Source organism: Rhincodon typus, chromosome 17, assembly GCF_021869965.1.
Source record: "Rhincodon typus isolate 14 chromosome 17, sRhiTyp1.1, whole genome shotgun sequence".
NCBI classification, from domain to species: domain Eukaryota; kingdom Metazoa; phylum Chordata; class Chondrichthyes; order Orectolobiformes; family Rhincodontidae; genus Rhincodon; species Rhincodon typus.
This window is the reverse complement of record NC_063348.1, coordinates 54,855,595-54,869,421: the sequence shown is the minus strand read 5'-3', so window position 1 is coordinate 54,869,421 and position 13,827 is coordinate 54,855,595. Positions and strand designations below refer to the sequence as shown.

Here is a 13,827-nt window from a genome sequence, read left to right as displayed (position 1 = left end):
CCCCCACCACCAGGAACACACTGTCACCTCCCTCCCCCATCACCAGGAACACACTCTCACCTCCCTTCCCCAACATCAGGAACACACTGTCACCTCCTCCACCACCGCTGGTGTGAAACCTGCATTTGAAGCGCTGGGCATTTTTAAAACCATCTGAGCTTCCACAGATGGTAAGTGAGGTTAAAGTAAGATGTTTTAAAAAGCAGATAAAGAAGAAAGAAAAGTAAAAGCGGGAAGAGCAGACAAGTTCTGAGCAGGGGATGCATGCTGAGCTGCTATTCCACTGCCATCTCCCACTTAGAATGGTAGGCCCGGAATTGCAAATTGTATTGAAATATATTTCTTCTGCTCCAAGTACCACATAGGTGTCCAGTTTGAAGTGTTCCTTTCTTTCAATACTGTACACTTACTGGTAAAATAGTGAAGTATGCAGTACTCATTTTTCTATGCCATTATAATGTTTTCTTTAAAAACCAAAAGAACTGCGGATGTTGTAAATCAGGAACCAAAACAAAGTTGCTGGAAAAGTTCAGCAGGTCTGGCAGCATCTGTGAAGGAATAAACAGAGTTAACATTTCGGAGATAACAAGGTGTGGAGCTGGATGAACACGGCAGGCCAGGCAGCATCAGAGGAGCAGGAAAACTGACGTTTTGGGTCTGGACCCTCCTTCAGAAATGCCTTAACATTTCGGGTCCAGTTCTGAGGAAGGATCACCGGACCTGAAATGTTAACTCGGTTTTTTTTCCTACACAGATGCTGCCAGACCTGCTGAGCTTTTCCAGCAACTTTGTTCTTGTTGGTAATATTTTCTTTGTCATATCTGGTTTTCCACTAGCACTGAGTTTCTCGTCAGCAGCTTTTACTGAATTTATTGCGAGTGCATTGTTCATTCTGTAAGGGCTGTGTGTCTCGCACATCCTTGATCACAGATTGATGTGTGTATCATGTTTCTAGCTTCAAACGTGACTAATTTTTAACAGAATATCTTGAAGACAACATAATTCTGTAGTTGTGACCTTTCTACCTTACAAATGCATGCGTTCCACCTGCAAGATTTGTCAAACTGGAACAAAGTCAGAATCAGCATCAAATGAATAATAAACCTTGATATGATCAGTTCTGGTTTATTTTCTGAGTTTGAAGGCTGTTGACTGTAAGCTGTGGTGATTTGCAGTTAACATGATGGTAAAGCAGACAAGCTAGTCTCAAAAGGTTTGCAACATGTGTGTGTGCATTTGCAGTTTCTGATTCTTTTGCAAACACAATTTGTTTCCATGTCACGGGTAGAGCAGATTTCAGTCATAATGAACGACAGATCGCAAGCCTAGTTGCAGACTTTGGGTCACCAACAGACATATGTCTTTATGAGTGTGTAGACAAACCCATGTATTATAGGGGAAATCATCAATAACAACAAGCAAGAATTGTAACATATTTGCCTTATTTTAGGAGAGATGGTGACATGGCTGTAATTTCACTGGCCTAGCAATCCAGGGTTCCAGACCAATGTTTAGAGTTCATGGCTGAAAATAGAGATTTCAGGAAAAGCTCAGCAGGTCTGTGGAAAGAAATCAAAGTTAATGTTTCGGGTCGAGTGACCCTTCCTCAGAACGTTATAGTTCTCTCCACAGATGCTGCCAGACCTGCTGAGCTTTTGCAGCAATCCCTATTTTTGGTTCTGATTTACAGCAGCTGCAGTTCTTTTGGATTTTATTTAGAGCTCATCGGTTTGAATCACAGATGGTGACATTTGCATTTAATAATATCTGGAATGAAATACTAGCCTAATTGTGACCATGGGGAGCCATTGTCCAGTCATGTCACTTTTGGGAAAGAAATCTGCTATCTTCACTAGGATTGGCGATGTGTGACTCTAGCCCCACAGTAATGTGATCAGCCTCTGAAGTGGTCTCACCTGTCCCTCAGTTTGTAGGGATGGACAATAAATGGTGGCCTAGCTACTGACACCCACATTCCAAAAACAAACGAAATTAGCAATTTGGGTAAAAACGTAAGAAGTAGGGCATGAATATTCTACAAGGGCCCCTCAAGCCTGCTCTGCCAGTCAATAAGATTGTGACCTCATCTGACCTCACCTTTCTGGCCGTTCTGGTTCAAACACAGGTCAGACTCAGCCATCAGTCCCTTCAGAATCTTTTCAAAAGAACATCTCTCATTCTTCTAAGTCCCACATATAGGCACAATCTGCTCAACTCTTCCTTCTAACATCATCCATCTGCTCAACTCTTCCTTCTAACATCATCCCTGCTTTCCAGGAATCAATCTAATGAATCTTCGCTGATCTTCCAATGCAAATCCATCTGTCTTTTAAAAAAAATGTTGTTTCACTAAAACCCTGTACATTTGTAACAAGACTTACCAATGTTTATATTTCCAACTCTTTATAAGAAAAGCCAAAATTCCATTTGCCTTCCATTTAGTCTATGTACCTGCAGGCTAACATGTTGTGTTCCATTTATAATTGCTCCCAGATCACGCAATAACACAGTATTCTGAAATAAGAGCAAAATATTGCGATGCTGAAAATCTGAAACAAATGCAGAGAATGCTGGAGAAACTCTGCAAGTCTGGAAGCATCTGTAGAAAGTGAGAAACAGAGTTAACTTTCAAATTCAATATGACTTCCTCAGATATTTCTGAAATCTCTATTTAAATGAAATTCCACCTTTCTACTCTTCCTTATCCTCCCAAAGTGGCTCGCCTCACATTTTCCCACATTATACTCTATCTGTCCCACATTATACTCTGTCTGTCTCACATTATATTCTATCTGTCCCACATTAAACTCTGTCTGTCCCACATTATACGCTATCTGTCGCACATTATACTCTATCTGTCGCACATTATACTCTATCTGTCGCACACTATACTCTTACTGACAATTTTTTTTTTTACTTACTTAACTGATCTATATTTTTTTCCAAACCTTTGTTTTCTCTTCACAACTTGCATTGCTAAGTATCTTTGTATTGTTAACAAATTTAGCCACAATATATGTAGTCCCTTTATCTCAGTCACTCATATAGATTGTAAATATTTGAGGCCCCAGCACCAGTCACTTTGGCAATATTGCAATTCTCTAAACTGAAAGTTGCTTGATCCTCTGTTTCCCGTCAGTTATTCAAGCACTAATGTTGCGACAATATTAGCTGCAACACTATTAAGTCTCATTTTGCTTTGTAAGCTTTTATCATTCTCAAATATTTGCAGAAATGCAGACACTGGTTCACCTTTATCCATCCAGCAAGTTACATCATCAAAGAACACAAATAAATTTGTCAAATACAATTTTCCATTCATCAAACCATTTTGGCTGTACTTGCTTATGTTGCAATTATTTTTAAACATCATGCCAGTACGTTCTTTATGATGGACTGCAGTATTTTGCCAGTGGCAACCATTTGGCTAACTGGACTATGGTTTTCTGCTTTCCATCTCTTGTCTTTCTTGAATTGTCATTTTCCAATTCCACTTGGAAGTGGATCCAAGGAATTGTTGAAGGTAACTGACCAGTGCATCAAATATTCCTGCAGCTTCTTAAGTTTACAGGGCCTCAAATATTTACAATCTATATGAGTGACCTAGATGAAGGGACCAAACATATTGTAGCCAGATTTGTTAACAATACACAGATATTTGGGAACACACACTATGAGGAGGAAATAAAAATTTACAAAGGAACACAAGCCATGAAGTCCAGGGGCCTTGACATCCTGCAGTCTGATTACGTTTCCTGTTACTTCTCTACTTATAGTGGCTGTTTTATATTCTAACCTCTTACTCCTTGATATTTAACTAACCTTGGGCTGATTTTAGCACTTTGATAGTGAAGACAGATATGTTCAAATGATGTGGAAGTGCTGGTGTCGGACTGGGGTGAACAAGGTCAGAACTCACATGACACCAGGTTATAGTCCAACAGGTTTATTTGAAATCACAAGCTTTCGAAGCACTGTTCCTTCATCAGGTGACGTGAAGAGAAGCACACAGGCACAGAATTTACACACAGAGAGATCAAAAGATCTTTTGTATGAACATTTCTACAATCTTTTAATCTCTCTGCATATAAATTCTGTGCCTGTGTCCTTCTCTTCACTTCACCTGATGAAGGCACAGTGCTTTGAAAGCTTGTGATTTCAAATAAACCTATTGGACTATAACCTGGTGTCATGTGCCGACTGGTTCAAAGTCTTTGCCATATATTTGATTCCCATTATAATTCCCCACTCTCACCTTCTAAGGGAGCAGCAATTACCTCAGCTACTCTTTTCCTCTTTATCTATTGATAGACATTCCTACAGCCTGTTTTCAAATTCTTTGCTCATTTACGTTCATATTCTATCTTTCGTTTTATTTCCAAAATCATTTTTGCTGCCTTCTAAATGTGTCCAAGCTCCTCTTATTAATCTTCACAGCACTTTGTTCTGTTTCTCTAAATTTAATATTACCTTTAATTTCTTTTATTAGTCACGGATGGTTTGTCCAAGTCTTTTTTTCAACTTGATATATATTTATTGAGAGTTATAAAGCTTCTGTTAGTATCTGACACTTTCTTGTAACCTATTCTCCTAGTACAACCTGTATAATTGTCTTTATTTACATTTAAGACATTAGTTTCTGATCCACATTTCTAACTGTCAAACTGAATGTGAATTATTCCGATTTTATGAGCACTCTTCCCTCAAGAATCTTTGCAATGAGATCACTATTATTACTGTCTCATTCCAAATTACCAAATCTAAAATATATTGTTCCTTGGTCAGTTCTAAAAAATGTGATCTAAGAAATCATTTTGAATGCATTTATGAATTAACATTCATAATTATCTTTCTCAGTTTCATTTGTCAAATTTATATGACTAGAATTATTATATATAACTGCAGTATGGTATTGTAAGGACAGAAACAGACGTTTTCATCCAAATGTTTTATTCAGCTCTTTATGTTGCACTCAAACCTACTCCCAGTTTGACTAATCTCACTTGTCTTTCATGTGCTAATTTAGCTTCTTCTTAGTGCTATTCACATATGAGCATCGGAATATGAGAAGACTCTTCAGCCCCTCAAGCCTGTTCTACCATTCAATGAGATCATGACTGATCTGTGGCCTAACTCCATATACCTGCCGTTGGCCCATTTCCCTTAATATCTAAAAAATTATCTATCTCAGATTTAAAACTACCTTAACTGCTCCATGTGATATGTTACATTCTCAATGCTGTCTGAATAAAATGCCCCTTAAATTCTTTATTAATAGGGACTATTATATATTTGTTGCCTCTTTGATCTGGGCTGTTCCATGCTTGGTCATCTTCTCCATCTCTATCCAGACATATTGTGAACTTAAAAAGAACTCCTTTCCAGTTATCCCTCTGCCCTCTCTTTTCTAGTAATATATACCTGATAATATTATCTTTGTACAATCTATTCTACATGTTTCCTGTATAATATTTTAATTAAAAGCATAATACTATGGAAATCTGAGCCAAACATGGAACAGTTTCTGTTCACTTTTCATAAGTTTCCGTGAACCATTTTGTAGTGCTTTTGTTCATGCCCCTTCAGGAGCTGTCTGAGTTTCATGTTGATGTTTTAAACTATCCAACTAACCAACTGGTGCCTACACAGGTATAGAACAACCACGTCAACAGAAAGCCAGCTGTAAGTGAGGGAGATGTGGGAGCATGTTCGTGATGTGCTGTGTGCAGAGGCGACCACATGGGAGGAGAGAATATACAGGAAAAGGAAAGTTGGCATGGCGATGTGTCATAGGAACAGTGTTGGAGGGTGGCATAGGAGGGATGAAATGGGAGATAGCATCAGTATAGGAAGGAGGGGTGGGATGGGATAGGGAAGTTATGAGTGAGATGAAAGGAATGGACAATTCAGGATGAGAGGGATGCCATAAGAGACCATAAGATCATAAGATATAGAAGCAGAATTAGGCCATTCAACCCATCGAGTCTACTCAGTCATTTGATCCTGCCTCCTCCCTGTAACCCTTAATCCCCTTATCAAGCAAAACAAGGAAGAATGTAAAGACATGGATAAAAATGTAAAGAAATACAGTTAGAGTCAAGGAGTCATAGAGCTGTACAGCATGGAAACAGACCCTTCAGTCCAACCCATCCATGCCGATCAGATATCCTAAATTAATCTAGTCCCATTTGCCAGCATTTGGCCTATATCCCTCTAAACCCTTCATATTCATATACCCATCCAGATGGCTTTTAAATGTTGCAATTGTACCAGCCTCTATCACTTCCTCTGGCCGCTCATTCCATACACGCACCACCCTCTGTATGACAAAGCTGTCCCTTAGATCTCTTTAAATGTTTCCCCTCTCATCTTAAACTGATGCCCTCTAGTTTTGGATTCCCCTACCCCAGGGAAATGACCTTTTCTATTCACCCTATCCATGCCCTTCATGATTTAAAAAATTTCTATAAGGTCACCCCTCAGCCTCCGATGCTCCATGGAAAATAGCCCCAGCGTATTCAGCCTCTCCCGATAGCTCAAACCCTCCAAACCCCGGCAACATCCTTGTAAATCTTTTCTGAACCCTTCCAAGTTTTGCAACATCTTTCCTAAAGTGGGGAGACCAGATTGTACTAAAGGTACCGATTACATTCAAACGTCAGTGCATCTCTGTGATTTTATGACTTTATTGTGAAATTTTTCTCCACTAGTTGTAAAGTTTAATGATAGATGCACAATGTTGAGTCACAGAAAATATGTCCAAGAGAAATAGAATTTATTACACCTGACAACAAATTGATTGGCTTGTTATTGCAGTAATAAATCTGATTTTTATTATTAATCTATATATAAGTTTAGATAAAATAGGGAATGATATTATAATGAAATATTTAAAAGATATTATGAAAACAATATTTTTAACTAATGTTAGCAATATGCAACATACTTTAACAAGAACTGAACATTAGCAATAAATTATCGAAGTTTATTTCCTGCCCCTTTAGCTTATCTTGCCAGACAGTTATTTTATGTTGAGCTGAAGTGTGCATCTGAATTTTGAATGAGTTTCATGTCTGGATGGATTGCATTTGGGTCGTTAGTCTGTAGGAGGATTTGTGCACATAAATGAAAAACTCTTAAAACCTGACCTGCATGTAAGCTCTTCATATTTATTTGTGTAAAAATCTTTCCCGTTCATTCACAAACAGAACAATGGGGTTCAAAATGGTCTTGCCTAAGAACACAATGCAGAGGATAGTGAGTCAGCAGCAGTCTACCAATGGGAAAATGAGAATCAGACAATGTTTAGAAGAGGCTGCCATTCGAATATCTCCAAATTCCCCTCAATGTGTGAAGTTTCCATTAGTTTTGCAACCTCTTAAGCATTATGATGTGCTTCCTTGCACAGCAAAAAGGATTGACAGATATGAATAGATATTAGGTCCAATTGTTTAGTTTTTATCATTATATAATTTATTGCCCAGCTCATTAGTGATATTTATAATCACATTTTATTCTACGAAACATTTCAAAATACATTTCTCAACCATACAATGAAAGGGAGGAGTGGTTGTTGGATTAATGAAAGTATTTCTTTAGGTGTCATGTGGAGAATGTGAATTTTTTTTTTCCTTTCCAGAACGGGAACATTTGCTGTTCAGTTGATGTGGACTGCCTCTTCAACAACTAATGCTCTTCCTATGGACTGGTCAACTTCCTGTGCGGACGTGCAGGTTGTCACTGCAATGTACGCCCAAGAAGGCCCTCACATTGTGGAACCAAAAGCTACCAAATGGAGCAAGATTTCCAAGAGTTTTTGTGTCGTTGAACTATCCTGCACTTTTGTGGCTGTCCAGTTCAAAATCTTTCACTTTCAACTCAAAGCTGGGAGCTTCCATTACCTTGCTGTCAGAAAACAACACTTCAATGGTCTTTTCTTTTACAGCGTTTTGGTAGCTGTAAGTGGAAAACTGGATTGTCTTATCTGACCTTACAGTTAAATATCTGTCCAAATTTGTTGTTCTGTTTTTAAGTAAATTGATTATCTGTAATATCGTGTATTAATCCTTTGAGTACTGAGTGTCCTTTGCCGCTTTTAAGATTCATGCATCACTCTGTCAAGCAGTTCCACAAATCACCTTCCATTCAACTCAAGGCTGAACATCATGAAGACAAAAGTTGCATAACCTCAGCTAGAAAACTATAGAGCATGCATTTAAATTGTATTTTTGTTTTGCAGACAAGAGAACCCAGAATGCTTGCAATATAACAATTTTACATTTTTAACTTTGAAAGCAAAAATACAGTGGCAGATATTTGCAAGACTTTGAGTTCCATTGCTCTTTAAAGGTAGAATAGCCTGCCACTACACAAGCAAACTGAAGATGCACCTTGTCTTTTAACACAACCGAAAGGTAGGACGTGTTCAAAATGCCAGTCGATCTGTCTTGTGATCAAGGCTAATAGTAGGATATGACTAAAAAGCACGCTGTTGTTGTATTTTGCAAAAACACCAAATCAGAATTAAACAATTGACTAAAAACTGTTCGATTTTTAACAGTAACCTTATTTGTTCAAGTTGTATTTTTTGTACAAACATTTTTTCTGCTGTTGTAACGTTTTGAATCATCGCAAGGTCTTTAATGTATTTTGGTGCATAACCTCAAAATTTTTCAGATTGAGTATTATTCCTTGATTTACTTAAACCTTCCTTAATTGCGTTGACAATTCAGTTGCAAAATGCCAGAGAAACTGAAGGGCAATGGCTATCTAAGATATGATATGATAAGAAATGTTCCACGGGCCTTTCTCTTGGAGAAGTAAGCAGAAATTACCCCCTTGTTTCCATCCTACCCTGTCACCACCTCCATTTTTTTCCAAGGAAAGACATAACTGACTGATAATGGACATTAACGCTAATGATGTACCTGGAAATTGGGAGATCCTTGCAGAAATTCAGCCTTGTGGTATCATTTCATTGTCAGAATTTGCAACTGATCAAGCATTTAAAAATTGCTTTAATATAGGCATTAAGGAATAAATAATTTCATTTCAGGGCGTCTTAGTCCAACTCCCAATGAGTATAAAGTAGCAAAAATAATCAAAGCTTAATAACACTTATGAGTCACAGGCACTATAATTTAATGTAAAAGAACAAAATGGTTTGAAATATTTTATTCAAAATCTATTAGTTTAGGCAGTGCTCAGTGGTAGCGTCTTCACTTCTGAGTCACAATAACCCAAAGTTAGAGACTTGAGTACGCAGGTAGGCTAATGTTTTGGAGTAGTTTAAGTACACAGCAAAGGGAGTGTTACTCTGACAAGATCATAGAATCCCTACAGTGCGGAATCAGGCCATTCAGCCCAGCAAGTCCACACCATCCTTCTGAAGAGCATCCCATCCCCCTATAACCCTACATCCCCCATGTCTAATTCACCTACCTTACACGCTACAGGCAATTTATCATGGCCAATCCACCTAACCAACACATCTTTAGACTGTGGGAGGAAACCGGAGCACCTGGAGGAAACCCACGCAGACACAGGGAGAATGTGCAAACTCCACACAGACAGTCGCCCAAGGGTGGAATTGAACCCAGGTCCCTGGCGCCGTGAGGCAGCAGTGCTAACCATTGAGCCACCGTGCCACCCTTTGACAGCTTCTAAGATGGTGCAAAATCAATGGCCAGTTTTCCTCCTCAGACCTAAAATATCACACACTACTTAAGGAAGAGCAGCAGGCGTTTATCCCCAACATTCCTATGTTAAACCAATAGCCGTAAACAAGTGATTGGGTCCTTGCTGAGTGAAAATTTGCTGCGCCTTTCCCTATGTTATGACAGTCATTGTGAGCCTAAGGAAGGCCTGAGTTTGTGGAAGGTACAGGACACGGGCAAATTCTTTCTGTTTGGGTTTCTAATAAAATAAACCAACAATAAAAGAACCTCATAGTTTTCAGTCAAATACTATGATCTTACCATTCTCAGTTATTTCAAGGTTGATACCTGTCATTGTTGCTGTGTTCATGCATGGTAGTTTCAGCTCTACAACCAACTTTCCGAGCATCAACGTGGATGCAGAGGAGCGTTACAAGAATGATACAAGGGAAGAAAGACTATATTTATAGAGGGCGGTAATGAGCAGTGATGAGGAGGATTTGGATGTGGAGGTACCGGTGTTGGACTGAGGGGGGAGCAAAGTTAGAAGTCACACGACACCAGGTTATTCAAAATCACAAGCTTTCGAAGCGCAGCCCCTTCATCAGGTGCAGTGAGAGAGAAGAGCACACAGACACAGAGTTTATAGGCAGAGAGATCAAGGGCTGAGAGATCAAAATGTGGAGGTGCCGGTATTGGACTGGGGTGGACAAGGTCAAAAATTGCACGACACCAGGTTATGGACTAATAGGTTTATTTGAAGACACAAGCTTTCGGAGTCTCACTCCTTCTTCACATGTCAGTGAAAGAGGTGGAATCGGACACAGAATTTATAAGGAAAAGATCAAAGGGTCATTGAACTGATGTAGTGTTGAACAAACCTAAGATGGCTGTTAAATCTTTAATCAGTTAGAGAGTATTAATATGTAAATTCCTGAACTTCTTTCAATTCACTGCCATGAGATAACCAAAGGTTTTATCAATTCCCTCAGTATACCAGAGGTGACATCCAAGGTCAGACAATGCATTTTAGGTGTGAGACCTTGTTTAGAATCTGGCTGTGTATCAACTTGGAGTCAGACTGGTTTTATTTCCAAAGTAGGGATTTATAAAATGCCACATTGGCTGTCTACAAATTGAGTGCTCTTTGAACAAAATAGAATGTATCTGCAATTACAGATCAGCAAATGCAAATTCACCCCATGGATTCATGTGTGTGTGTGTGGTGTCAGTGGAGAGTCAGATAATAAGTCTCTGCAGGTGACCGAGAGTGTAAACAGTGAGTAAAGTGTCAGCAGCTGAATAACAAACAAAGGGATGACCTATAATCTGATTGAGTGAGGCAGAGAGATAATTACAAAACATTTAAAACAAGGTGGTGCTGGAGATAAACTAAATGACTGAATTAACTTGGTAGATATAAGAGTCACATGCCAAGGGTCTAACCAAAGTAGTAGGTAATCCAAAACTGTACAAACTAATTAAGGGAGAGAGTTCATAGCAAGTTATCATAGTGATACTGTCAAAACAGGACAGTAAGGGAGATTTTACAGAAACAGAACAGTATGGTTGGGTCACATAGTTGACGTGAACTCAAGATCACAGTTGAGGCCGTCTTCGTGGGTACAGAACATGGCTATCAGTTTCTGCTCGGCGATTCTGTGTTGTGTATCTCGAAGGCTGCGTGGGAGGATGCTTACTCATAGATCAGAAGCTAAATGTCCCTGACCGCTGAAGTTTTCCCCAACTGGGAGGGAACATCCCTGTCTGATGATTGTTGCGTGGTGTCCAATCATCTGTTGTCATAGTGTCTGCATGGTCTCACCAATATACTATGCCTCAGGGCAACCTTATGTACTTCTCGCTTGGGAGACCTCTACTGCCTTCCAAAGATACACAAAGCCAACACACCTGGACATCCCATCGTATCAGGCAGTGGGACCCTGTGTGAGAACCTCTCTGGCTATGTCGAGGGCTTCTTGAAACCCATTGTACAAGGAATCCCCAGCTTCAGTCATGACCCTGCAGACTTCTTACAGAAGCTCAGCACCCATGGACCAGTCGAACCAGGAACATTCCTCATCACAATGGACGGCTCTCTACACCAGCATCCCCCACAATGACAGCATCACTGCAACAGCCTCAATACCACCAACTGCCAATTTCCAGATGCCATCCTACAACTCATCTGCTTCATCCTCGACCACAACGCCTTCATCTTCGACAACCAGTTCTTCATCCAGACACACAGAACAGCCATGGAGACCAAATTTGCTCCCCAATATGCCAACATTTTCATGCACAAGTTTGAGCAAGACTTCTTTGCTGCACAGGACCTCCGACCAATGCTATACACCAGATACATTGACGACATTTTCTTCCTTTGGACTCATGGCGAGGAATCACTGGAACAATTCCATAGCGACATCAACAAGTTTCATCCAACATCAGACTTACCATGGATTACTTCTTAGAATCAGTCTCATTCTTGGACACAGGCATCTCCATCAGGGGCGGACACCTCAGTCCGTCACTGTACCACTAGCCCACGGATAACCTCACGATGCTGCACTTCTCTAGTTTCCACCCTAAACATATTAAAGAAGGCATTCCCTATACACAAGCCCTATGCATACACAGGATCTGCTCAGATGAGGAGGAACGCGATGGACTCCTAAAGATTTTGAAGGACACCCTCATAAGAACGGCATAGGATGCTCACCTCATTAAACGCCAGTTCTGATGTGCCACAGCGAAAAACTGCAACGACCTCCTGAGAAGACAGACACAGGATACGACCGATAGAGTATCCTTCATCGTCCAGTACTTCTCCAGAGCAGAGAGACTACGCCATGTTCTTTGCAGCATTCAACATGCCATCGATGATGATGAGCATCTCACATGATCTTGCCCAGCCTCCACTTGTCACTTTCAAACAACCACCAAACCTTAAACAGACCATCGTTTGCAGCCTTCAGGACAACACCAACCACAACTCTACACAACCCTGCCACGGCAACCTCTGCAAGACATGTCAGATCATCGACATGGACACTACCATCACACGTGGGAACACCACCCACCGTGTACACAGCACTTACTCATGTGACTCGGCCAACGTTTTCTATCTCATACACTGCAGGCAAGGATGCCCCGAGGCATGGTATATTGGCAACACCACGCAGACGCTACGACAGTAGATAAATATACATCATGCAACAATCGCCAGACAGGAATATATCCTCCCAGTCGGGGAACACTTCAGCGATCAATGACATTCAGCCTCCGATCTTCGGGTAAGTGTCCTCCAAGGCGGCCTTCAAGATAGACAACAATGCAGAATCGCCGAGCAGAAACTGATAGCCACGTTCCGTACCCATGAAGACGGCCTCAACCATGATCTTGGGTTCATGTTGCACTGCATGTGACCCCACCACACTGCTCTGTATCTGTAAAATCTTCCTTACTGTCCTGTTTTGTCAGCATCACCTCGATAAGTTGTTATGATCACTCTACCTTAATTAGTTTGTACAGTTTTGGATTACTTATTACTTTGGTTAGACCCTCAGCATGCGTCTCTTATACCTAGCATGTTATTCCAGTCATTTAATTTTTCTCCAGCACCACCTTATTTTTAGTTACTTGTAATTATATCCCCGCCTCATTTAATTGGATTATAGGTCATCCCTTTGTTTGTTATTCAGCTGCTGACACTTTACTCACTGTCTACACTCTTGGTCACCTGCAGAGACTTATTATCTGACTCTCCACTCACACCAGTTGTATGATATTTTGATCTCTCTGCCCTTTATCTGTCTGCCTATAAACTGTGTGTCTGTGTGCTCTTCTCTCTCACTGCACCCGACAAAGGGGCTGCGCTCCGATTTCAAGTAAACTGTTGGACTATAACCCGGTTTTGTGTGACTTCTGACTTTGAGGAAGATTCTGGGAGACATTGGCACACCCACCACACTGAGAAGGATCTTTTGAAGAACCTGGTGCTCAACAGGAGGAAGACCATCTAACCATTTTGGGAATGCCCATTTGGAGAGGGGCTATGATACCCATGTTGTTGCTGCTGAGGTAAATATGTGGGCTTTGGTTAGCTTTGGACTTTGCTGAGGAGGTTCAGCATCATGAAGGTAAGATCTTTTCTTTTAATCCAATAGTT

At 40.3% G+C, this 13,827-nt stretch overlaps 1 protein-coding gene across 1 annotated transcript in view; it reads left to right on the top strand.

Annotated features, from left to right (window-relative positions):
- Positions 1-8,557, top strand: part of LOC125485228 (protein kinase C-binding protein NELL1-like) — a 69,959-nt gene extending 61,402 nt beyond the window's left edge. The window contains exon 5 of the mRNA XM_048607081.1: positions 7,640-8,557. Within this exon, the coding sequence (XP_048463038.1) occupies positions 7,640-7,690 (51 nt within the window). The 3' untranslated portion in view covers positions 7,691-8,557. The remainder of the gene's footprint in view (positions 1-7,639) is intronic.
- The last annotated feature ends 5,270 nt before the right edge of the window (positions 8,558-13,827 follow it).